Source organism: Tetranychus urticae, chromosome 1 (assembly GCF_039701765.1).
Source record: "Tetranychus urticae isolate SD_2017Ah chromosome 1, NJAU_TeUrti_SD_1.0, whole genome shotgun sequence".
NCBI lineage: Eukaryota > Metazoa > Arthropoda > Arachnida > Trombidiformes > Tetranychidae > Tetranychus > Tetranychus urticae.
The window spans coordinates 8,453,765-8,476,269 of NC_142958.1; the positions used below are offsets into that span (position 1 = coordinate 8,453,765).

At 32.5% G+C, this 22,505-nt stretch overlaps 6 protein-coding genes across 9 annotated transcripts; 3 read left to right on the forward strand and 3 right to left on the reverse strand.

Moving 5' to 3' along the window:
• The first annotated feature begins 182 nt into the window (after positions 1-182).
• On the forward strand, positions 183-6,541 carry LOC149094496 (doublesex- and mab-3-related transcription factor C2-like). Of its 2 annotated transcripts, XM_089270136.1 has the most exons (4): positions 183-514; positions 734-931; positions 1,050-1,188; positions 6,455-6,541. In XM_089270136.1, the coding sequence occupies exons 1-4, from the start codon at positions 415-417 to the stop codon at positions 6,489-6,491; spliced, it is 474 nt and encodes a 157-aa protein (XP_089126262.1). In that variant the 5' UTR covers positions 183-414; the 3' UTR covers positions 6,492-6,541. The 2 variants fall into 2 exon arrangements, with proteins under 2 accessions (XP_089126262.1, XP_089126263.1); XM_089270137.1 differs by lacking the exon at positions 6,455-6,541 and having other exon boundaries at positions 1,050-1,205.
• Positions 6,542-6,965: 424 nt separating this feature from the next.
• Positions 6,966-8,901, forward strand: LOC107365569 (doublesex- and mab-3-related transcription factor C2). Of its 2 annotated transcripts, XM_015933102.3 has the most exons (5): positions 6,966-7,275; positions 7,523-7,720; positions 7,839-8,057; positions 8,123-8,177; positions 8,564-8,901. In XM_015933102.3, the coding sequence occupies exons 1-4, from the start codon at positions 7,176-7,178 to the stop codon at positions 8,134-8,136; spliced, it is 531 nt and encodes a 176-aa protein (XP_015788588.1). In that variant the 5' UTR covers positions 6,966-7,175; the 3' UTR covers positions 8,137-8,177; positions 8,564-8,901. The 2 variants fall into 2 exon arrangements, with proteins under 2 accessions (XP_015788588.1, XP_015788587.1); XM_015933101.3 differs by lacking the exon at positions 8,123-8,177.
• Positions 8,902-9,056: 155 nt separating this feature from the next.
• LOC107365568 (uncharacterized) lies at positions 9,057-11,238 on the reverse strand. Its single transcript, XM_015933098.3, has 3 exons — positions 10,696-11,238; positions 10,404-10,567; positions 9,057-9,976 (listed from the first exon to the last, which is right to left on the reverse strand). Exon 3 carries the CDS (start codon positions 9,951-9,953, stop codon positions 9,159-9,161), a length of 795 nt encoding a protein of 264 aa, XP_015788584.2. The 5' UTR covers positions 9,954-9,976; positions 10,404-10,567; positions 10,696-11,238; the 3' UTR covers positions 9,057-9,158.
• Positions 11,239-11,988: 750 nt separating this feature from the next.
• On the reverse strand, positions 11,989-13,304 carry LOC107365592 (oxysterol-binding protein-related protein 11). Its single transcript, XM_015933122.3, has 3 exons — positions 12,978-13,304; positions 12,849-12,897; positions 11,989-12,427 (listed from the first exon to the last, which is right to left on the reverse strand). Exons 1-3 carry the CDS (start codon positions 13,134-13,136, stop codon positions 12,027-12,029), a joined length of 609 nt encoding a protein of 202 aa, XP_015788608.1. The 5' UTR covers positions 13,137-13,304; the 3' UTR covers positions 11,989-12,026.
• A 605-nt stretch (positions 13,305-13,909) lies between these two features.
• Positions 13,910-15,098, reverse strand: Atg8a (GABA type A receptor-associated protein autophagy-related 8a). The gene is made up of 2 exons (XM_015933123.3): positions 14,691-15,098; positions 13,910-14,388 (listed from the first exon to the last, which is right to left on the reverse strand). Exons 1-2 carry the CDS (start codon positions 14,778-14,780, stop codon positions 14,128-14,130), a joined length of 351 nt encoding a protein of 116 aa, XP_015788609.1. The 5' UTR covers positions 14,781-15,098; the 3' UTR covers positions 13,910-14,127.
• A 126-nt stretch (positions 15,099-15,224) lies between these two features.
• Positions 15,225-20,027, forward strand: LOC107365591 (uncharacterized). Of its 2 annotated transcripts, XM_025161508.2 has the most exons (3): positions 15,226-15,766; positions 15,860-15,991; positions 17,452-20,027. In XM_025161508.2, exon 3 carries the CDS (start codon positions 17,851-17,853, stop codon positions 19,738-19,740), a length of 1,890 nt encoding a protein of 629 aa, XP_025017276.2. In that variant the 5' UTR covers positions 15,226-15,766; positions 15,860-15,991; positions 17,452-17,850; the 3' UTR covers positions 19,741-20,027. The 2 variants fall into 2 exon arrangements, with proteins under 2 accessions (XP_015788607.2, XP_025017276.2); XM_015933121.2 differs by lacking the exon at positions 15,860-15,991 and having other exon boundaries at positions 15,225-15,766.
• Positions 20,028-22,505: the final 2,478 nt, after the last annotated feature.

Sequence of the window (22,505 nt, forward strand, 5' to 3'; positions counted from 1 at the left end):
TAATCGAGTATAAATATTTATTGTTATGAATTTTCAGCTCCCAAATTCCCCATATATTTACGCTCTAAAATTAAATTAATCAATCTTTTATCAGAGGAGAAATGTGAATTGTTCACAAAATTGATGAATTTAATGAGTTTTGATAGCGAGATATTATTTTTAATTTAGAAACAGTCCCTCAAAGGCTCATTTTATTGCAACTTCAATGCTATTATAGCATTGCTATATTATTTTGAGTTTTTTTCTTGGGTGAGTTTCTTGGTGGTTTGGAGCTAATGGTTAATATTCATGGTGCCATATCAACGCTGATTTCTAATCATCAGTTTTAATTATAACTTTGGAGTTTCGTATCCAATCATCATTGAAACTGGAACCATTTTTGGTTGCTCAATCTTCAAGAATAAGTCTAAAGTAATGAAACAGACAATGATCAAACTGGAAAAGAAGGAGAGGAAGAAGCGAGAACCCAACTGTGCTCTTTGCCAGAGCCATGGTATTAAGGTGTTGCTTAAAGGTATGCTTTAACTATCGATCGTTTATCTGGCTCATACCTTTCTATCCTTCAGTTATCCGTTTGTTTTCAGTCTCATGCATCAATTTACATGATGCTCATTTCAACTCTATCCTTTTTGCCATTGAACATTTCTCATGTTATAAGTCTGTCTTTCAAATGAAATACTAAACTGATTACTAGTATGCAACTCTTTTAACTGTCTAATTATTTTCATTCCAGGGCACAAGCGACACTGCAAATTTCGATATTGTGAGTGTCCAAAATGCTTAGAAATAAAAGAGCGACAAGAATATATGGCTGACATGCAATATATCAAGAGGAATGGGGTAGCTGAAGAAGCTAGGCTTGGTAAGCGAGCCGATATGATTGCAATTTACAATGAGCGTATGAAGAACAAGAGCAAGAAAAAAGTTACAGGTAAGTTTTGTCTTATTTTGCGAGCTTTTTTGAGTCAAGTTAGCATTATAACCTGATGAAGTTACTTTCCATCAACATATTGATTCATACGTATTCCATTTGTTTCACCCAATTCTAGAGCCCGATGGATCTGGTAAAGAAGCAAGAAGTACACCATTAAATGGAAAGTCAATTACTCTTGAATCTGTCGACTCTATTTTTCAAGATCTTATCACCTATATTCGTGATGTACTCAAAATTATAATGAATAAATTTAAAAACATGTAATGAATAAGAGCCTTTTATAATAATATTGTATGTAAAAGGTATAGCAGTCTCGTATTGAAAGGTCTGTGTGGTGAAGTGATCAAGTGATAGGTGGATAAGGAGATGAGATTAACGGTATACGTTATTAATAATAAGGTATGTTAAATGTGAACTTATAATGAAACTAATGAAGTTCTTGATACCAAGATTGACCAGCGGTTTTAAGGTTAATTTTTATTAGATTTTGATCAGTCGACCAATCACTTATAAATCAAAATTACAATTAAATTCTTGAAACAATGATAGCTAATAATTAACTATTAAAAATGAGAATCCTTATCCTTGTTTAAATCTAAATCTTTTTCCTTTTTTTTTTGGTCAACAATATGATTTTGATTAGAAATGACTTTGGTTAATTGTTTAAGATAATTTAAGCATAAATTAAACATTTTTAGAAGCATCGATGACAATGTTAGGATTATTAACTAAATAGTAAATATTGCACAGTATTATTGCATAGTAATACTGCACAGTATTATTGCATAGTATTATTGCATTAAAAGTTCTAAATGATGATTGAATCCACTGATGGCTACTATTACATCCCCCGACCTAAGGGTTGAACAAATCTTTTTCCAGTTTTTCCACATGACAAATAAATAGGAATAGCATGAAGTGATGAATTTATGATATAAATTATGAGTAGCTGATGAATAGTTGGGTGACGCGAGCTATCATTTTCAGTCCAAAGCATAAGATGATGTTGATTTCACTGGTAATAAATGTTTCGCATGAATTTGCTCTAATATCAATGGTGCTTCATTTCTTGCAACTTCATAAATGTTATTGGCAATTTTCTTTACAATTCGGAACGGTCCCAAATAAGTAGCGTCCAATTTACCTTGAGCAAAACCTGAAAGATTTTTAACAAATACTCGCTCATTGTCTTGAAATTGGTAAGGTCTATGAGTTTTATCATAAAGTTGTTTGTTTTTGAGATGAAAATTTGTTGAATTTTGAAAAGCTTCAGTTCTTGCTTGTTCAATTGATGGAAGTTGAACATTTTCACAATTATGAGGAAGTTTACCATTTAGCAGATAATATGGAGTAAAACCAGTCACTGAATGTGGTGTGTCGTTGTATTCATTAACAGATCTTTGTAAATATTTAATCCAGCCGTAACGATAGTTACTGCTAATCATTTTAATTCTGATTTTATCGACAATAGTGTTAGCCACTCGTTCGCATAAACCATTACATTCTGGAGCTGATTTTGGGATAAATTTTAACTCAATCTGTAGATTGGTTAAATGATTAATGAAAGCATTTGAAGTGATTGCTGTATATTGATCAGCAAGGATTAATTTAGGTTTCCCTAATTGCATTATTTTATCAATAAGCTTGATAAATTCCGAAGCAGTTTGTTTATTTGAACCTAAAGTCCACACAAATCGTGTGAAATGGTCCACAGCCAAGTGTAAGTATCTCTTCTTACACTTGTATCCATCTAATCCACAGATTGTATCAATCGACACAATTTCAAATGGTGACCCAGCTGGACCAAATTGTCCCATTTCACCAACCTTTTTAATTCTCCTTGTTTTCCCTTGAAGACAAGGAGTACAGCTAGCAGGAAAGTCAATGACATTTTCAGTCATTTTTGGCCATGTATAAAGCCAACCCAAAATTGTTAACATTTTGCTAACACCAATGTGACCAAATTGATCATGAACATTTTGCATTAATTTCGACCTTAGACTGTCGGGTACAATGACTTTTTCAATTCCATTTTTATCAATCTTAATAGCAAGTCCATCCTTATTCACTAATCGTGAAATTTTTAATTTACTTTTATCTTGCTCAGTTTTCATTTCATTAAGGCTAATGAAATTAACTAATCGAATAGGACATTCGATTTCCCCATTTTCAATTGGATCTCTAGATAAATAATCGGCCTGTACATTTTCCACTCCAGGTCGATATTTAACTTCGAAATCATATTGATCCATGAACAAAGCCCATGTAAACAAGCGACAATTTGGCTTTTTCAATTTTCTGATTGACTTCAGAGCAGCATGATCGGTAATCACCGTGAACTTTTTAGCATAAAGATAGTGATGCCAAAATTTTATGGCCTCAATGACAGCCAAGCACTCGAGATGAGTTGCTGGATAGTTTTGTTGATATGATGTCAACTTTTTAGAGAAATATCCAATCGGATATGAAATTTTGTTCTCATCCATTTGTTTTAAAACAGCACCAACACCAATTTTGCTGGCGTCTGCTTCCAAGATCAATTCATGATTAGGGTTGAACATTTTCAATAGTGGTTCAGAGGTCAAGATTTGTTTTAGTTTTTCAAAAGATTTCTGACAATCGTCAGTCCATTCAAATTTACTGTCTTTTCTCAGTAATTTATGAATTGGTTCTAGTATCTCAGTGATTTTCGGTATAAATTTACGATTGTAATTGATTTTACCGAGAAATCTTCTTACTTGCGTAAGATTCGTTGGTGGTTTCAATTTTAAAATTGAATCGATATTAGATTGAATGGGTTTGATTTCATTCAATGATAGCTGATGACCAAGATAATTCACTCTTTTTTGAGCAAACTTACATTTGCTAAAATTAAGTTTTACATTTTCAGTTTTCATTGCTTCTAAAAGCAAAGAAATGTGTTGATAATGAGTATCAAGGTCTTTTGAATAGATAATGATATCATCAATGTAGTTGTGACAAAAATTAGTAAGCTCATGTTTTTCAATGATTCCTCGAATTGCCCTTTGAAAAATAGCAGGGGCATTCTTGAAACCGAATGGCATTACTAACCATTCGTAATGATTGTTTTGTGTAACGAAAGCAGTTTTAGTAATGTCCGACTCACGCATCTTAACATGCCAAAACCCTGATCTAACATCGAAAACACTAAAGAACTTACTATCATGTAAATTATCAATTATGTCCTCAATTCTAGGCATCGGATATTTGTCTGGAATAACGATCTCATTCAACTTTCTATAATCTATACAAAAACGAGTTCTATCACCATCGTCTTTCTTAAAGGCTAGTGTAACAGGAGAAGCATAAGGAGAAAAGGAATGACGGATCAAATTGGTTTCTAACAGTGAACTAATTTCCTTCTCTATTCTCGCTTGACTTTCTAGAGTTGTTCGATAAGGCTTCGAGTTAATAGGAATTTTCGAATTCAATTCAATGACACATTCAATGTCATTCAAACGACCAATTCTGAACTTATCATCACTAAATATCTCATTATTCTCAGTCAATATTTTCAAAAGTCTAGAATCATTATCACTATTCAATTTAGACTTTAGATCAAGATAAAAAGTTTCAGGAAAAATTTGAAGAGGATCAACTAACTGAACATTAGTTGGTAAAACAAAAGAAGAATTCTGATCAATGGAATAGTCAGAATCAAATTTCAGGTTAAATTTAAAAATATTGTCTAAACCTAATAGTAAGTCAAAACCAACTAACTTGGTGACACAAACAATGACACTGTTTGTAATGAGTCCAATTCTCAATGTTATTTTAGCCAGGCCTGAGACTAAACCATTTCCAGTCAATGTAGAGAAAGATGTCAGTTTATTTTCAATGTTAATAAGATTTTTAGGTTGAATAAAACTCTCATCCAACAATTTAATTGATGAACCAGGGTCGAATAATATATCCAAAGGAGTTGATTCGATGAAGCCACGGATTATGATGTGGAAAGGCTTCGTGTCAGACCTGGGTATTAGTTTAAATTATTGGGTTTACCTTGTTTGTTTGATCGTTGATTTTGAGTTGAAGTTGAAGGTTCAAACGGTTGGTTAATATGATTGACTGATTGAATTTGCCCCTTCTTTAATGGACATTCATTGGACCAGTGAAGTTGGTTGGGTTTACCTGCACGTTCACAACCCCAACAAGCTCCTTTAGGTTGCTTCTTTACAGGTTTGTCTGGTAATTCAAATTTCCTCTTATTTGGTCGATTTTGTTGACCTGAACGATGATGGAAGTTGTTAACACGTTTTTCAAGAGCCGTTTCAGCTGCTTTAGCAATCGACCAAAATTGATTGTAAGTGCTGACTCTTTTACGTAATTCATCTGATAAATTTTCAATCATCAATACCACAGCTTGTGATTCAGTTAGGCAAGCTAAATTAGCTAATCTTCTCTTTCGTAGGAAATAGTCATTGACATCTTTGGTTTGGAAAAACTTCAAACGTGAAAACTCAACAATAGGATCAACAGCCTGAACTCCAAATCGAGCAATAAGAGAATTTTTAATAACTTCCCAGGATTTGCCATCTCGTGTTTCAATGAAGAAATTCAGAGCTTCACCACCTAAATACTCACAAAGAGCATTGAGCGTTTGCTTTTCAGACCATTGATAACTTTCGGCAACTGTTTCGTACATCTTGACCCAATTTTCAACAGTAATATCTTTCTCTTGGCCATTGAAAACATGAAGCTTAGGTCGATGTAATGTAGTTACTGGTCGTTGCTGACTGACGCTCTCCTCGCTTCTCTTTTCAACGACAACACTGTTTTGAACACCCTTGGTCAAATCAGTATTATCAGGACCCTTGTCATTCAATTCAGATGGATTGAGTGTTGGTGAAACGGTAGGAGAACCATGCAAGCTCATCCTGTCGACTTGTAATGAATAAGAGCCTTTTATAATAATATTGTATGTAAAAGGTATAGCAGTCTCGTATTGAAAGGTCTGTGTGGTGAAGTGATCAAGTGATAGGTGGATAAGGAGATGAGATTAACGGTATACGTTATTAATAATAAGGTATGTTAAATGTGAACTTATAATGAAACTAATGAAGTTCTTGATACCAAGATTGACCAGCGGTTTTAAGGTTAATTTTTATTAGATTTTGATCAGTCGACCAATCACTTATAAATCAAAATTACAATTAAATTCTTGAAACAATGATAGCTAATAATTAACTATTAAAAATGAGAATCCTTATCCTTGTTTAAATCTAAATCTTTTTCCTTTTTTTTTTTGGTCAACAATATGATTTTGATTAGAAATGACTTTGGTTAATTGTTTAAGATAATTTAAGCATAAATTAAACATTTTTAGAAGCATCGATGACAATGTTAGGATTATTAACTAAATAGTAAATATTGCACAGTATTATTGCATAGTAATATTGCACAGTATTATTGCATAGTAATACTGCACAGTATTATTGCATAGTATTATTGCATTAAAAGTTCTAAATGATGATTGAATCCACTGATGGCTACTATTACAAACATTGCAAATGTATCTACTTTATATCAATTTTAATGAAAACGTATTTTTGTCAGAACAAATCTACCAGACATAACTTCAAATAATGTGTCCATTATTTTAACCAATCAATTAACAGTCTTCGCGACGTTCAATCTTTCAATGGATACTGAAAGTTTTATCAAATTTATTGTGCATTTGTCTTGAAATGGCTGTTCGATTCCATACTGTTATGATTGTATATTGCTTCAATGAAAAAAGGCTAATTTTTTAATAGATTATGTAATAAAAATACGAGAAAATTGATTTTAATGAAAAAATCCAATCTAATCGAGTATAAATATTGATTTTTATAAATTTGCAGCTCCCTAATTTCCCTCAGATTTTTACTCTGGCCTTAAATTATTCAATTTTTTATCAGAGGAGAAATGTAAATTGTTCACAAAATTGATGAATTCAATGAGTTTGGATAGCGAGATATTATTTTTAATTTAGAAACAGTCCCTCAAAGGCTCATTTTATTGCAACTTCAATGCTATTATAGCATTGCTATATTATTTTGAGTTTTTTTCTTGGGTGAGTTTCTTGGTGGTTTGGAGCTAATGGTTAATATTCATGGTGCCATATCAACGCTGATTTCTAATCATCAGTTTTAATTATAACTTTGGAGTTTCGTATCCAATCATCATTGAAACTGGAACCATTTTTGGTTGCTCAATCTTCAAGAATAAGTCTAAAGTAATGAAACAGACAATGATCAAACTGGAAAAGAAGGAGAGGAAGAAGCGAGAACCCAACTGTGCTCTTTGCCAGAGCCATGGTATTAAGGTGTTGCTTAAAGGTATGCTTTTACTTTAACTATCGATCATTTATCTAGATCATACCTTTCTATTCTTCAGTTTTCCGTTTGTTTTCAGTCTCATGCATCAATTTACATGATGCTCATTTCAACGCTATAACCATAACAGTCAATTCTATCCTTTTTGCCATTGAACATTTCTCATGTTATAAGTCTGTCTTTCAAAATGAAATACTAAACTGATTACACGTATTCAACTCTTTTAATTGTCTAATTATTTTCATTCCAGGGCACAAGCGACACTGCAAATTTCGATATTGTGAGTGTCCAAAATGCTTAGAAATAAAAGAGCGACAAGAATATATGGCTGACATGCAATATATCAAGAGAAATGGGGTAGCTGAAGAAGCTAGGCTTGGTAAGCGAGCCGATATGATTGCAATTTACAATGAGCGTATGAAGAACAAGAGCAAGAAAAAAGTTACAGGTAAGTTTTGTCTTATTTTGCGAGCTTTTTTGCGTGAAGTTAGCATTATAACCTGATGAAGTTACTTTCCATCAACATATTGATTCATACGTATTCCATTTGTTTCATCCAATTCTAGAGCCCGATGGATCTGGTAAAGAAGCAAGAAGTACTCCATTAAATGGAAAGTCAATTACTCTTGAATCTGTCGACTCTATTGTTCAAGATCTTATCACCTATATTCGTGATGTACTCAAAATTACTGACGAGGATGATATACTCTTTCATTGTTTGGTTGTATTGATTCAAGACCTCGATGGTATTACCGACAAATCTCAGCTTCTCAACATTTTATCTCGTAAGTGCTTCTAAAACCCAGAGCATATCAAATTTTCTAATTCATGTGTTCTAATGTTCAAATAGCTTCATTGACTTAAACTGGAAGAAACACATATCAAATTTACATAAATGTTATAAGGTACATAGCAGTTTTATTTATAGCCTGGCTGTGTTGAATTTGTATCCAATTTTTTGTCCAGTCATAATTGATAGGATCTACCAGGACCTACCAAATCAGTTATAAAATTCACAGAATCAAAACAAAAAACATTGCTCTATCTTTGAAACTAGTCTAATGCATCAGAAAATACCAATTTCAGACTCATACAAATATAAATATTGTATTAAACAAGTTTTCTCAATTTTAGTTAACCAAGTAGTTATTCGCATTTACGCTGGATTGAGTTCTTACCAGTAGAATGATGTTTTTAACTTACATGTTGTTAGATTTGAGCAAAAAATTACTATCAATGCGTTGCTTCTTTGTTCAATTTTACTAATAATTTTTTGTTCTTTTTTATACAGTTTACGGTGAGTGAAGGAAGTCCAACTTCCACCGACCTTCTCATCATTTGCTTATTTATGTTATTAGCTTTCTTAATGGATCTTAGATCATGTGTGTGTGACTTTTGATTATGGTCCAGGACCACTAATCAAAAATAAAATATTGTCATTTTTGTATTTGTTATTATCTCATAATTTTGGAATTGTTTCAATGTTTGTCTTAATGTTCCGTCAGTATTTTTGTCATTAAATGTCCTGTACTGATTTGAATGATATCAAAATATCAACAAAAAAAATTACTTTTACCAATTAACATTAAAATTAATGTTTTAAAAAATAAACTCTTCATTGAAGCAAAATTCAAACCGATTCATTTTACTGATTTTATAATTGTTTGCAGCTCATTGATTTGTACTCTAATACTGCTGAACCCTTCATTCATCATCATCTGGTTCAATCATAAAACATGACAGTTGTTTGAAAAATAGTTGGATTATTCAATATTTATCAGCAGTAAAAAAATACAATTCATTTATTGTGGTTTTATCAAAAAATTTAAAAATATGGAAATAAAAGTTCAACTGAAATCTAAAAATCTAAGCTAATAGATGTTAGCTTATTTCGTTTTTCGATATCCTTTTGCCTTGAAATTTCTGTTGTTGAGAATTGAAAATCCATAGAAAACATAACCGAATCCATAAATTGTTTCCATTGTTTTGATTCCATAATAACTGCTACAGGTTGGATTTGCCATTAAACTTGCCACATGGAAAAGAAGACTGAATCCTAGAATGATTTGAGCCATAATCACGAACCGACGAAAGGTTGTATATTTGGCTGAGTTGTCGGTTGAAATGGTCAAGATGAAATATCCAGCTCTTAAAGAGCCTACAGCAGTCTCGATGAAAGGTAAAAATAGAGCAGCTTCAGTGCATTCCCAGAAAAGAATGTAGTAAACGTAAAAAGGTAAAAAGATTGAGTGAAGAGTCAATGCATTGACTCCTTTTGTTTGATGGCGAAGGACTCGAAGCATGGGTCGAATCAACATGGTAAGAAGGACAAAAAAGTATGCAACGCCAGCATATCGATAAGCAATATGGGTAAAATCATCGAGTGATAAAGGTTTACATGTAAAGCCCACCAATCGTGTAGGCGAGGAGAAGTAGATCAACAAAGATCCGCAAATTGATATACCAAAGTCGACTCCGTTGATCATGAACATGACAGGCCTTGTATCATAAGGTTCCTTGCGTTTTGACATCCAAATGGGTAATATGAACTTGGTTAAAATTATGGAGCTAATAACAATGAAAACTGAAACAAAAGGAAATCCTTGGTAAAATGAGAAGTAACGGGTTATTGGATCAACGTGCCATGTATAAGCGTCGATGATTGATTCCATTGATAACATTATTGAGATTTAATGTGGCAGTGCTGGAAAATAAAGATAAAGTAACACACAATTAACAAGATTCAATTTACAAGATGATGGACAATGGCGACAACAGTAAAACAAAGCTGGTAATGTTGACCAAAAAATTGCCGATTTCAAGAGATTTGGCTGATGTTAGCTGATAGCATCGAGTTGATGGGTGAAGTGAATGATTATCCAGAAAGGGTGAAAAAAGGAGGTGAAAGACAATTTTTTTGTATTATATGTTGATTATTACTGATTGTTACTGAATTAAAATCTACTCCTGTAATAAGAGAAGCTATAAGGAGAGAGGGAAAGGGATGAAAACATCTCAACTGGTGTAGCTGTTTAAGGTTCAATGAGAATCATGATCATTATTTGTATCATTGAGTTTAAAGAAAAATGATTAACGGCAAAATGTGGACTTTCTTCAAGAAAATTATTTACCCTTTAATGTTTATTATTCTGCTTTTAACCAATTGAGCTGATTAAAGTTCATCAGCCCCTAAATTTTTGTCTTTAAAAATCCAATGAAGCGTATTGAGCTACTGTTACAGTTAACGTGTTTACCCATTGAGATGTAAAATAGGCCCGTTTGTGTTTATTTTTATCTCCTCGTCAAGTGTAAAGGAAGACAAAAAAGTGAAATTAAAATCTTTTCGTTACAGAGAAGCAACTATAGCAGCTGAATAATGGTGAATAATTAGATCCACAAAAACACAACAAACACCAAATTTACCTGGTTAATTAGATTTAGTTTGTAGCTAAAAGTTGAATTTTAACAAGCTAAAACTCAGAAAGCATTGAAAATTCAATATGCATTTGAGCTTTATTAACCATTCTTTCTTGATTAAACTCACTTTAGTTTATATAACTAAGATGACTGTGATCAGAATCCGCTGTTTATTCAGCTTTATTGCTTTGTGTAATAATTTTTCACTTATAAGTTGAAACTGGGTGAAAATAAAACAATTTAAAATATTAATATCAATAAAATACAAACTATTAGGTTGGTTCGAGCAAAATGATTTTGGATTTTGATCGGATACCACTTAAAGATTACTTGATCAATTTCTTTAAGTTGGTCTTGAGATTTACAGTTTCTCTTTTCAATGTATTACCAATTTTGGGAAAAGTTAAAACAACTGTCTTTAAAAATCAATCAAAACCCAATTTTGAGCCTAAATTATTCAGAATCTTGAATTTACAGTGCTACTTGCTATACGGCAATATCTATCCATCAGAAGCTAAGTAAATTTCTGATGTATAATCTTGTGGGAAAATCATTAGAAGTTATAATAGATTCTAGTAATCGAATCGGTAATATCAATCAGAATAAAAACAAATATGTTCGCTTTGGCTCCGAAAGCAGAAAAATGAACACAATCGAATGATGCTGCCAAGGTATGCTTTATAAGCGTTTGGTCCTAATGCTTCTTGCTAGCAAAAATATGCAATTGCTCATACGATTGCGGTGTTCTCATAAACGGTATTACAAAACTTAAATAAACATAGAAATGTTTAGTTTGACCCACAAGAATATTATCCATGTCTGCGAAAAATCAGTCACTTCTGAAACTGGATCAGGAAATTGCTCAAAATTAAGCACCGGACATCTTGCTTTAATCAAAATAATTAAATAAACTAGGAGCCTTAAATGGAATCCAGTTTGAAAATCCCAAAACTTTAGATTGTTAATTAGTATTTTGGGATTTCATTTTGTGTAATTATTAAATTATTATTCCCAAGAAACATTTCAAGTTGAAAAGTTTGTAAGTGATATACTTTCCGACGTAGCAACAAAATAATACTAATGCTTAGTCTATTTTGATGAAATTTATGAGCCTGTAGATCTATTATTAAAGAATCTTGTGTCTGATTCGTTTTCCGTTTATTTGTAATTTTAGTTAAAAGCCTCAAATTCAAATAATTTGAATTGCAATCATATTTTAGTGTCATTCTACTTTTTTCTGTAGCTATTTGTTATAACTACTAGTTTCGCATCTCAATAAAATTTCGCCGCAAGAAAATGTTGCATTTGACTGAAATTTCCACATTTAATTATCATTATCATTTTGAACTCAATCGTCTTCCTTCAATGGAATGTAATATTACAAAACATTGCTCAAGCGACATTACAGTGGACGAAGAAAGCGATTTAAGAGTTAATAAATGTTGATCTGTACAGGTGTAGGCCTCAATCGCTGATACTAAGGTTCGTTGGGTTTTTTGAGCTTGCATTAAGGTATCGGTGACAGCATTTAATGATGATTTGGTTTCTTCTTGAGATCGGGCTCCTGATATACTCAATTGCTCTAAAGTTGTTTCATGTGCCAAGGCAACCTGCCGCAATCTGTTAACCCAACGTTGTCTTTCATTGGCATCACTAGCTTTTAATTTGTATGTTTCACCAGAAGCTGCGCTCACAGTGAAGGTTTGACTGTCTTCATCACTCGGTGCTATCACAGATCCTAAATAAAGAGAAACAAAAATAAATTAACAAACATTGAATCAGTGAAAAAATCAATCAACCAAATTTGAAAAAATGTCCGAAAACGAAATGAAGTCGATTAAAGCACTGGAAAGTACAAGCCTGATTCTTACTGACAATAATAACAGAAGAGAAACAAATAAATTTATGAGACAGAGAGCGTGAAACAGAACAAATAATGAAGATAAACAAGTAAATTTAACTGAGCTTTCGCTGGCCCGTAGATGCAATAAAATGTACCTGAGCGGCTAAGGAGAAAAAGGTTAAGAAAACTAAATTTTGGACACTATTCTTAGGTTACTTGAATCTTCATAATCACTCTCCAAGCCAAACCTATGTAGCACAATTTGTTTTCGGATATCTTGACTTTCGTTTGGAGAAGGTATCAATAGTAAACCAACCTGCCAAGTAAATACATCCTCTTGGGTGAACTTTTTTCCTTTCATCTGGCTGAAAATAAAGACAGAATAGTTAATGAGTAATGAATCGGTACATCAAAATTGTAATAGAAAAATAACAAGATCAATTACCATATAATATTCCAGTGTACATCTTGACGGTGTCAAGACAAACCACCGATATTGCCAGCCTTTCACTACATTTGTGTATTTGTGTAATAATCCATCAATGGTGTCACTTTTTGATTTAAGTGGTTGGTTGTTTGAATTATTTTCAGTAGATTCACTCATATCGAGAAACAGTTTTTCGGTGTTTATAGCTGAATCAAGCCGTTGGGATAAAGAAAGCGTTGACAGTAATTAACATAAATAAAATACAATGGAAAATAATTGTCGTTCTATAAATAATTTCATTAATTTTAAAAACACTCTATTAAGTCAACAGACAGTTCTGCAATAAAAAAAACTGTAAACACAAATTGACTAAATTTCACACTTATCACATGTGTTGAGTTCCCTATGAAAATGTGTTACAGACTTTCCCTTAAACGTTAAGCTCCAACTATTAATAACTTATTAAAGTCAAGTAATCAATACTTGATCAATTATTGTCGATGTGACTAATTTTTACTATCAGTGATTATCAACCTCTCTAGTTTATTAGTAAAATTGGAGAGGTTACCATTGTTCTACAATGAACGAATTAACAACAATGTTTATGTCCTGGTTGATAAAAAATTGTTATGTCACAAAAGCAATTTGAACCAAAACATTCACCTGTTCCATTTATTGTCATCAATGAGTTCGCCTGTGTAAAACAATTCGAATGGACCATTGGGTTTCTATATTCGTGATGAGGCCAGCATTCGATTGTTACCTAATTCAATTGAAAGAGTTCCTGGTATTTACATTTTACGCCTTAAGCCTGGAGGAATCACCTGGTCTCTTGTTATTAGATGATGAAATTTTTGAAACGAATGAAAACTGTTCAGAAATTTCATCATAATCCAAAATCAATTAATTATACCTTTTAATTGAATAAATTTATAAAAATTGCATATGTATCTACTTTATATATAATTTTAATGAAAAAGTATTTTTGTCAGAACAATTCTACAAGACATAACTTCAAATCATATGTGTCAATTTATTTAACCACTCAGCAAGCAGTTGTACCAATTTATGACAAAGTACGACGTAGTCCACTCAAACAGTTAATGTTTAATTTGAAGTACTCATTCTCGTCTTATTTACTGGTTTACTCGGGATTTATTGACAGTTGTCAACCATAAACATTTTCATCACTGTAAGCAATGTAAAGGAAAAAGTCCTCCTCGTGATGCTCTTGATATAAAGATCCCATGGTTGCTGATGAAGGGGGAAATACGTTGTTTACAAAGAAATACAAAGCTGTTTCAGGTTTAAGATGAATACGCTTTCTGATGAGACCATAAAATTGTCCAACAGCAAGATCAGAGGGTACCAAATACTTTTTCTTATCAAGATCACCAATGCGAGATTTTGGAGCCTTTTCGACAATAACCTGAACCAAAAATAATAAACAATGGGGGAAAAATTAGTAAAATGAAAACAAAGAACTAAGATTAGACAGAGACAAAGAAAGAGAAAGAGAGGAAAAGAGAGAGAATAAAAAATCCAAATCCTGACTATAAAATCTTTTAAAGGCCAAACAAACAGATTACTAAAATTTAGTTTAAAGCAAGTCTGGGTAAAGGTAAAGAGATACAGAGAAATATTTGACGAAGGAGCTTTAATCTGGTCTAAAGATTAGGAAAAATCTTAGGATTATAAGAGAGGAAACAAAAAAAACAGATTTATACTTACAGGCACTCGGTCAGGATACTTTTTACGTATTTTCTCTCCTTCAGCCTTTCTCTTTTCAAATGGATGCTCCTCTTTGTATTGGAACTTCATTATTGAATTAAAATAAATGTATAACTAACTACAGTTAACACTACTGTTTTTGTTTATTAAAAAATACGGGAAGTTTTCAAAATGGCGAAAGACAGAAGACCACAGAAGAATGAATAGCAGTCAGGGATACGCAAAAGTATAGGGGATAAAAACAGACAGACAGAGACTAAAAAGTAAGATAAAAAGACAGCAAGTAGAAGCACAGGGAAAACAAAGAAAGTGAAAGTAAAATCAATAAAAAGAGATGAAAGCAAAAAATTTAAAGTATTACTATGTTAATTTAAAAATTATTTTTACTCATTGTGCAGATCACATTAAAATACATTCTGATTAAACAATTTTAATGACTTTGTCTTTTAAATCTGTACAGACGAAACGAGAAAAAATAGCGAAAATAGTACTTTGAAAGGATCATAGAAGTCACCACTCTTGATTTCTCTCTTTATTTTCATTTTGTTAATCATTGATTCAAACAACTTTTATAATTTATTTATAATTTCAATTATAATCACTTATATCCTTTAATCAATTGTAACCTTACTCTTTTCGTCTTTCAAATGCTTTCTTAATCATCGTCCTCAAGGTTAAATTATTTTGAAAACGGTTTACCAATCAAGGTTCAATTACAGTTACCAGCGTTTAACAAACATTTTAGTGCTTTTTATTTTTCTTCCTATCAACCAAATTGGTTGAAACCAATGTGTCTAATGTATCGTTTCAACTTTACCCTTCAATCTTTTGGATTTCATTTGCCAGTTGGTTAATCTTGTAATCTATTTACTGCTATGAGGTGTATATGACGATATAAATTGTAAATTATTGGATTATTACATTACTTTCAATATTTGGTAGTCACATTGTGTTTACTTCTGTACAGAAGTATATTTTGGATTGAATCCCTAAATAGTCACCCATTGATGTCATTGGATGGATTTGATTAGATAACTTCTTCCCTCAATTACTACTTTAATCGTGGTTTTTTATGTGTGAGTACAATGAATGATCTATCATCAATTGTTGGTTTAATCAACCATGTAAAATCAACATGATATTAATTCACTTCATCTTATTTTCCGTAGTTTGTTATCTTTCACTTGTAACTCTAATTTGGGTAATCAATTTGCATCATCGAAGGAAGTATTTCTTTCTCCTTTTCTGGCCTAAACACCATTTGCTTCTATGTTTAGATTTCAATTGTTGTTCCTTAAAATGTAAATTTAACTTAATTTAAATTATTGCGTGAGTCAAAGAGTTTCATCAATTGTTGATGATTGACGACAATTGGTAAATTTAAATTAATATATTGCTAACGATCATTTAATAAACCAATTAAATGAACAACCAAAAACGTTATGAATTGATTTCCATTTCAATTTCAATTTCAATACTTTTTATTTCTTGAGGTTATGTGATTTACCAACATTCCCAAATGTGTATTCAACATCGTAATAACAGAGTTAACACTTTTATCCGGATTAGAGATCAGTAATTAGCTTACTAATTGCTTGAAAAGCTTATGGTCGTGTCTAATCTTATCGTTGAATGAATTTAAATTATGTTATCCATCACTAATCATGGTTTTTTTGTTTGCAAAAAAGCTTTGTCGAGTTAAAACATATTGGTTTATATTTAAACATACAGCAACATGCAAGAACTTATTATCATTTTTTTTCAGCAATCATAAGATCATTTAATGATCACATCAAGTAACAAATCATTTGCTGTTGGCACACTCTCACTGTAATCTAGTTAGGAACTGAATTTTCTGTAATTAGACGAGTTTTCCGCTGGAACGACAATCAAGTAAAGTCCAATTGACTTGAAAACACAATTTTTGTTTAACTGATAACAGCAAATTGTATTAGTTTGTCAGAATGCAATATAAATATAGCTGTATTGTCTTCACCAAACATTGATTAAGAGAGAAGTGATTATGATTAGTGAGCCATAGCAGCTTATTTTACCTAAAAAATAACAAAATCAAGACAAAATATAGATGATGATGATAAGTCATACATACTGTAACTTTTAACCATGAAATTGAGGATAAAGATAGACGATTAAATCAGTTTCCTCTTCTTAAACCAAATTTCTTCCTACCTTATTCATCATCACTCCTTGCTTCTTCCCTTCTCAACCCCTCCTTTCCGGATATTTGAATGATACAAATGATGATGAAGATGATAGGTTCTGAGAAAAGGGAGACAAAAAAGATGATTCCAATCGAATATTCAGTAAAAATTGAGAATTGAATTAGTGCTTAACCAAGCAGCATCAAACTGTGAACAATCAATTTTTAAAATGGATACTTATTTGAAAAATTGTTGTGCTAAACAGTGTTAATATTAGAAACTGATTGTCACCATATTTTACATCGACCGTGTTTGTGTCAGATTCTTGGGTCATCTTGTTGTTCATTTATTGGTGCTTCATCTGGTCAATTTTCAGTATTAGTGTTACTTTTAATCTTTCAGTTTTTTCTGTTATTTGATATTCTTCAGAAATATCCAGCTCATAGGATACCAGGGAAAAAAGGACATTTTTACCCAAATCAGACTTGAACTATGAAAATAACAATCTACAGTTTTCCCATTCAACCCAAATTAACGCCATGATTTACATAATTTTAATTGGTTTTTTATTTATCAATCATTTATTACCATTGCATCAGTGCCTAATTTATGACAAAAAGTCTCTACCGCGAGATTATATTGCTGATGGTTTAAAGCTGCATTTAGTGGATAAAACAAGGAGTCCAATAAAATTGTACAAATCTGGTTCCCATTACAAGCCAATCAAGGGCTATGGAAAGGACTATGACTATGAAACGGGTGAAAGTATCGATGATGAATTTGAAGAGGAATTTGTTCCATTGAAATCATCTAAAGACAAGGAATATGAACCCAACCATTGGCCTAAAAGTAAAGAGCCTGAACCAGTTTCAGATATTGTACCTTCACGTGGTGTAAATGACATTAATGATGTAGACGGATACAATGAGAAGAGCAAGAAAAAGATAACTGAAGATTCACCAATCCTTCAACGTTTACCTCAATCTTCAATTAATCCTATGAAAAGTTCCTTGACTAGTGATTCAAAAGATTGGAAATATTCAGTTTGTGAAGAGTTTCTTCTTCGAGAGTCTGGAAATTCAAAGATACCTAAAGCTTTGAGGTACCATGTAGACATTGATGACCATAAACGTCTCAATGTTAATCCACCAATTGATAAGAAAGAAATGACTAAATGTTTACGAAATTTAGCCATAATTCGTGGAACTGATGCCAGATTCAGAGGACTGGAGCAGCTTAACAACAAGAATGCATTATCGCCAAATCCATTTTCTTCCTCTTCTTCATCTTTTCCTCCCTCTTCTCCTCCTAGATGGTCATCAGACGGAGAGAACCAAGCCGGCATGACTCCTGGAAATGTTGAAGCAAACCGAGCTCGAATAATTTCCCGGTTAAGTGAAGAACAGATTAGAAAACTTTTACTCCTTTTAACTGAAATGCTGGATAAAAGGATGAAGCCAAGTCCAGAGCTGGGAAAAGTTCCAATACATGGAAAATTAACACCACTCATGTACTCCAGTACATTAGGATTTAAATCTCCTGGGCAGCGAAGACGTCCTCCTCTTCCAACCGGTCCACATTCATCCCCACCTGGCAATAAATTTCCAATCTTAACACCATTATCTGGTTCGGGGAACTCAATAGATGGTGGATCAAGTAATATGATTGATTCAAACTCGCCGATGCCATTTAGTAATGAATTTGGATTTAATTCTCCGTCATTTTCATCTTCGAGAGGAGTCCGGCCATATTCTAGGTTTACATCAAGCTCTTCTTATGGTCCATTGTCTTCTCCATCTTATTCAGGATATTCACCCTTTCACCCATCTTCTTATCCTATGGTTTCCCCTCTTTATACTCATAATCATCATCCTGCTACCCAAGTGACTCGCTTTCCATTTACTTCACCAACTGGAGTGAAGAAGCTTTTAGTCAATGAAGTTTTAGGAGTGAAAAAAGTGGAAAAATATAATGGTGAACGTGAAGTTGAAGTTGGAGGTGGACCAAAAACTGTGGTTGTTCATGAAGGTGAACTTCACGTTGATCCTAGTGGGGAATCTTCTGCTATTGAAATTGATGAAAATAAAATGAAACAATATCGAGACAACTATTTAACTGGTTATGGAGGATATCCTCGATTTTCTGGTTTATCAGGGAGACCAGGTGCCACAGGTGACAGATATGGATCTTCATTTTATGATTCTTTTCGTGATTCACCATTTCCAAATGATCCATCTTTTCCAGGATCTCCCCTTGATTCATCGGGTTCATCTCAAACTGAACTGTCAGCCCTTCCAGTTTCACCTCCTCCAATTGGACGCTATCATCGTGATAAACATAACCATCATCGCCATCAAAGCTATCATAATAACAATGGAAATGAATATGTTTACTCTTCTGAACAAGGGTCAACATCTCATCCTTCTCCTGGACTTCAAGTTACCAAATGTGATGAAACAGGAACTTGTACTGGACCCGGAATAGATGGAGAAGAAGAAAGTATCAAATCAAAATACAAAGCAAACAATTCGGCTACCAGAGCTGCTTATGGTCGATATGGAGCCAAATATTTAGGATTAACACTAACATCCATCGCTAATTATGCTCTGGGTAATTTAATGGGTGTCTTGTATTCACCATTCATGAAGGGTAGAGACTACGACAAGAGTGGTAAAGCTAAACCCGATAAGAAGCATCCAACATCCATTCCCATCGGAGGTCGACCCGCAAAAGGAATGTTTGATCCTACAAATGGAATGAAAATGAATGGTAAACCACCGGGAAGTACAGGACCAGCCTTAGATCAAGAAATTGAAAATATGCTCGATGATTACGATGACTTGGATGGTGATAGTAACAAAGCAAGGAGAAGAAAGAGAAGAAGATGAAAGTGTTAATTAAATCATGTTTTTTAGCTTGCTTGATGCAATTAAGTTAAACAATAATATGCAATATCAGTATTGCCTTTGAACACGCAAAGGATCAAATTTTTATCTCCATCATTAAAATCATTATCATGATCATTTACATCATCGCCATCATCAACGTTGCCGCCGTCCTTTTCGCCATCATCATCATTTTCACCAGCTTCATTATCATCAGTGTATTTCATTCATCAATCACATTAAATTATGTAAACATTTTAATAAAAACAAACAATTTATCGTTCTGTTTACACTTTACCTGTTTACCTTAATTTATGATGTTTTTTCGGCTTATTCACGGCTCCCACTCACAGAGCATGTAACTTGAAGATGAAGCTTATTGGCAGGAAAAACAAGTCTCAGGTCACTTGTTTTTATGTGACAATTAAGAGAAGCAAGCGATAATCGAATGTCGATAATATTAGTTAATAGTAATGATCATCTTTTAACCGTTTAATTTTTATCTCATGCTCAGTCAATCATAAGAGTAACGATCCAATTTGATTGAGATCAAATGATTGTTTATATTTCAATTAAGCCATTGCCATTAGATTCACTATCAGTTCCGTGTGATATAATCAGATCATGGCCGGAAATTTAGTTAAAGGCAATAATTTTTTCCTCCTTTTGTCACTATCAATGTCATGTATTATTGATATTGTATTAACAATTTACAGATTGCATACTTAAACAATCAATTTGTTCAAGGTAAGTCTGTGATCAAAATTCACTTCCCTTTAAATCATTTGGTTAACCAACTAATTTGTAGATTATCAAAATAATCAAGAAAAATATATTCAATTTAAAAACGTATCTTCACGTAAATACAAATTGCTTCAGCATCTGATTGTTTCGGCTGAAAAGCTTAAGACTAATTTAACCGAATAATGAGATTCAGTAATAAGGAGCAACGTAGAGCTTAAAAATATCAGCAAACAAATATTAATATGATCAGATAATATAAAATTGAATCACCAACACATTTTCAATGAATCAATTTGAAATCAAGATCAGATGAAATCATTTTATTCACTTTACTGAACATATACACAGCAGCTAGAAATGTTTCAATTTTCAATTGACTTTAGCAATATTAGTGATTTAAGATAGCTGAATTAGTTGATGATCTGAATATTTAATCAGTTCATTTAATATGTGAGGCGAAACACGAATAATTTGTTTTACTTCCGAATTCACATCACACTAAAATAAAACATAACCTGACTAATAGACTCAGCTATGATTTATTTGCAGTTGCTATAAAACCAAAAAATGGTAAAATTTTGGTTTGACTGATGTAGGCCGACGTGGTCTGAGCGATCAATGTGCTTAAATTTAATGTTACGAAAATTCCAGCTTTGATTATCTGTGGGCAGAGTAAGCATTCGTGATTTTATAAAGATGGATTTCAAAGATTGCGAACAGAGTTGAGAAGAATCTTTATGATTCGAGATATCAATATATTTGACCAACAATTTAGATGCGATGTCTTTGCGGATGTATTTTCAAACCAAAACATTACGAGAAGTTAGGACGAAAACCCCTAAAATTGTTTTTTCAAAATTGAATATTTAATTTGATGAACTATAAGGATATTTCATTTTACCGAAAATTGTTGAGTATTGTTGAATATAAATCTGTCAATTTCGCTACTCGAGATTACTTCCAATCTTAACTAAAACTACCAGTTGCTCATTACACATAAGTTGTAGACATAATGTTGATATCAGTGAAGTCTGAGCGTGCATTTGACTAAAAACTTAATTTTTTCATTCAGATCTGAGAATTGATAACTTCATTTTATTATGCATTTATTAGTACATGAAAAGAATGAAATTGATGAAACATTAATCCATTAAATGCGCAAAAGTTAATCGAAGTTTGAGCTTCGAACATGATTTTCTCGAAACCGGTTGACGAAATAAATTTGTCATTGCCCAAATGATTTTCATCTTCATGCTCTTACAAGCTCATTAAGTCTTGACTCTAAACTCAAGAGCTTTTGCATGAACTATCATGAATAGAATAAAAAATAAACCGAGTAAAAGGGAAAGTTGAAAAAGATTCGCACAATTTATCTAAACTTATTTTAACATTTGAAGCTAGGATTTTATAAGTCATTAAGTTTGATTGTAGTTAATCGCTATTTATTTTAATCAATGGCAGCTAATTTTAGGCAAAATGCTCCAAAATTGACAAAATTTCTATCTGTAATGCCCAAGGCCTGTAGATCTTGAATATGAAATTTGATTGAAATCTAACCACTGGTTTGAGCTCAAGCAACCGTAATTTATGACTTTTTCATATCAAAGTCTTCGCTGACGCTCAGACAAATAGACTTCCGAGTATTATCCTGAGTAGATGATGAAAAGGATCAGTATCTTGGTTAAAAATTGCCTTGTTTGGTACAATTACGGTTAGTGCTGTGTGTTTGTAAATGTCATGTATCTTAACCAATTGGTTAATAATTGGGTGGATTTAGATGATAAATGTAAGAAATGTAGGAGAATGGGTGAAATTGAAATAATTTTGTTGACGTGAAAGTTTTAACTTTGTCTAATGTTAATACACAAATAACCTAAAAATCATCCAACCATTGTTATGAGTCAAAAGTGGCCAACCATATCCGTGAAAGATTTAAAGGGAAGACGCAAAAGAGGTTTATCATCAATTATTAGGCTCTAATTGTGAATCGATCATCAGGAAATATGAAAAACATTATTGATGTA

Coding starts and splice junctions, on each gene's coding strand:
- LOC107365568 (XM_015933098.3), bottom strand. CDS start 9,953: ATGTTATCAATGGAATCAATCATCGACGCTTATACATGGCACGTTGAT.
- LOC107365592 (XM_015933122.3), bottom strand. CDS start 13,136: ATGAGTGAATCTACTGAAAATAATTCAAACAACCAACCACTTAAATCA. Junction 12,898..12,977: donor GTACACTGGAATATTATATG/GTAATTGATCTT, acceptor CTTTATTTTCAG/CCAGATGAAAGGAAAAAAGT. Junction 12,428..12,848: donor AGGATGTATTTACTTGGCAG/GTTGGTTTACTA, acceptor CTCTTTATTTAG/GATCTGTGATAGCACCGAGT.
- LOC149094496 (XM_089270136.1), top strand. CDS start 415: ATGAAACAGACAATGATCAAACTGGAAAAGAAGGAGAGGAAGAAGCGA. Junction 515..733: donor TATTAAGGTGTTGCTTAAAG/GTATGCTTTAAC, acceptor TTTTCATTCCAG/GGCACAAGCGACACTGCAAA. Junction 932..1,049: donor GAGCAAGAAAAAAGTTACAG/GTAAGTTTTGTC, acceptor ACCCAATTCTAG/AGCCCGATGGATCTGGTAAA.
- Atg8a (XM_015933123.3), bottom strand. CDS start 14,780: ATGAAGTTCCAATACAAAGAGGAGCATCCATTTGAAAAGAGAAAGGCT. Junction 14,389..14,690: donor AGTATCCTGACCGAGTGCCT/GTAAGTATAAAT, acceptor TTTTTGGTTCAG/GTTATTGTCGAAAAGGCTCC.
- LOC107365569 (XM_015933102.3), top strand. CDS start 7,176: ATGAAACAGACAATGATCAAACTGGAAAAGAAGGAGAGGAAGAAGCGA. Junction 7,276..7,522: donor TATTAAGGTGTTGCTTAAAG/GTATGCTTTTAC, acceptor TTTTCATTCCAG/GGCACAAGCGACACTGCAAA. Junction 7,721..7,838: donor GAGCAAGAAAAAAGTTACAG/GTAAGTTTTGTC, acceptor ATCCAATTCTAG/AGCCCGATGGATCTGGTAAA.
- LOC107365591 (XM_015933121.2), top strand. CDS start 17,851: ATGAAAAGTTCCTTGACTAGTGATTCAAAAGATTGGAAATATTCAGTT.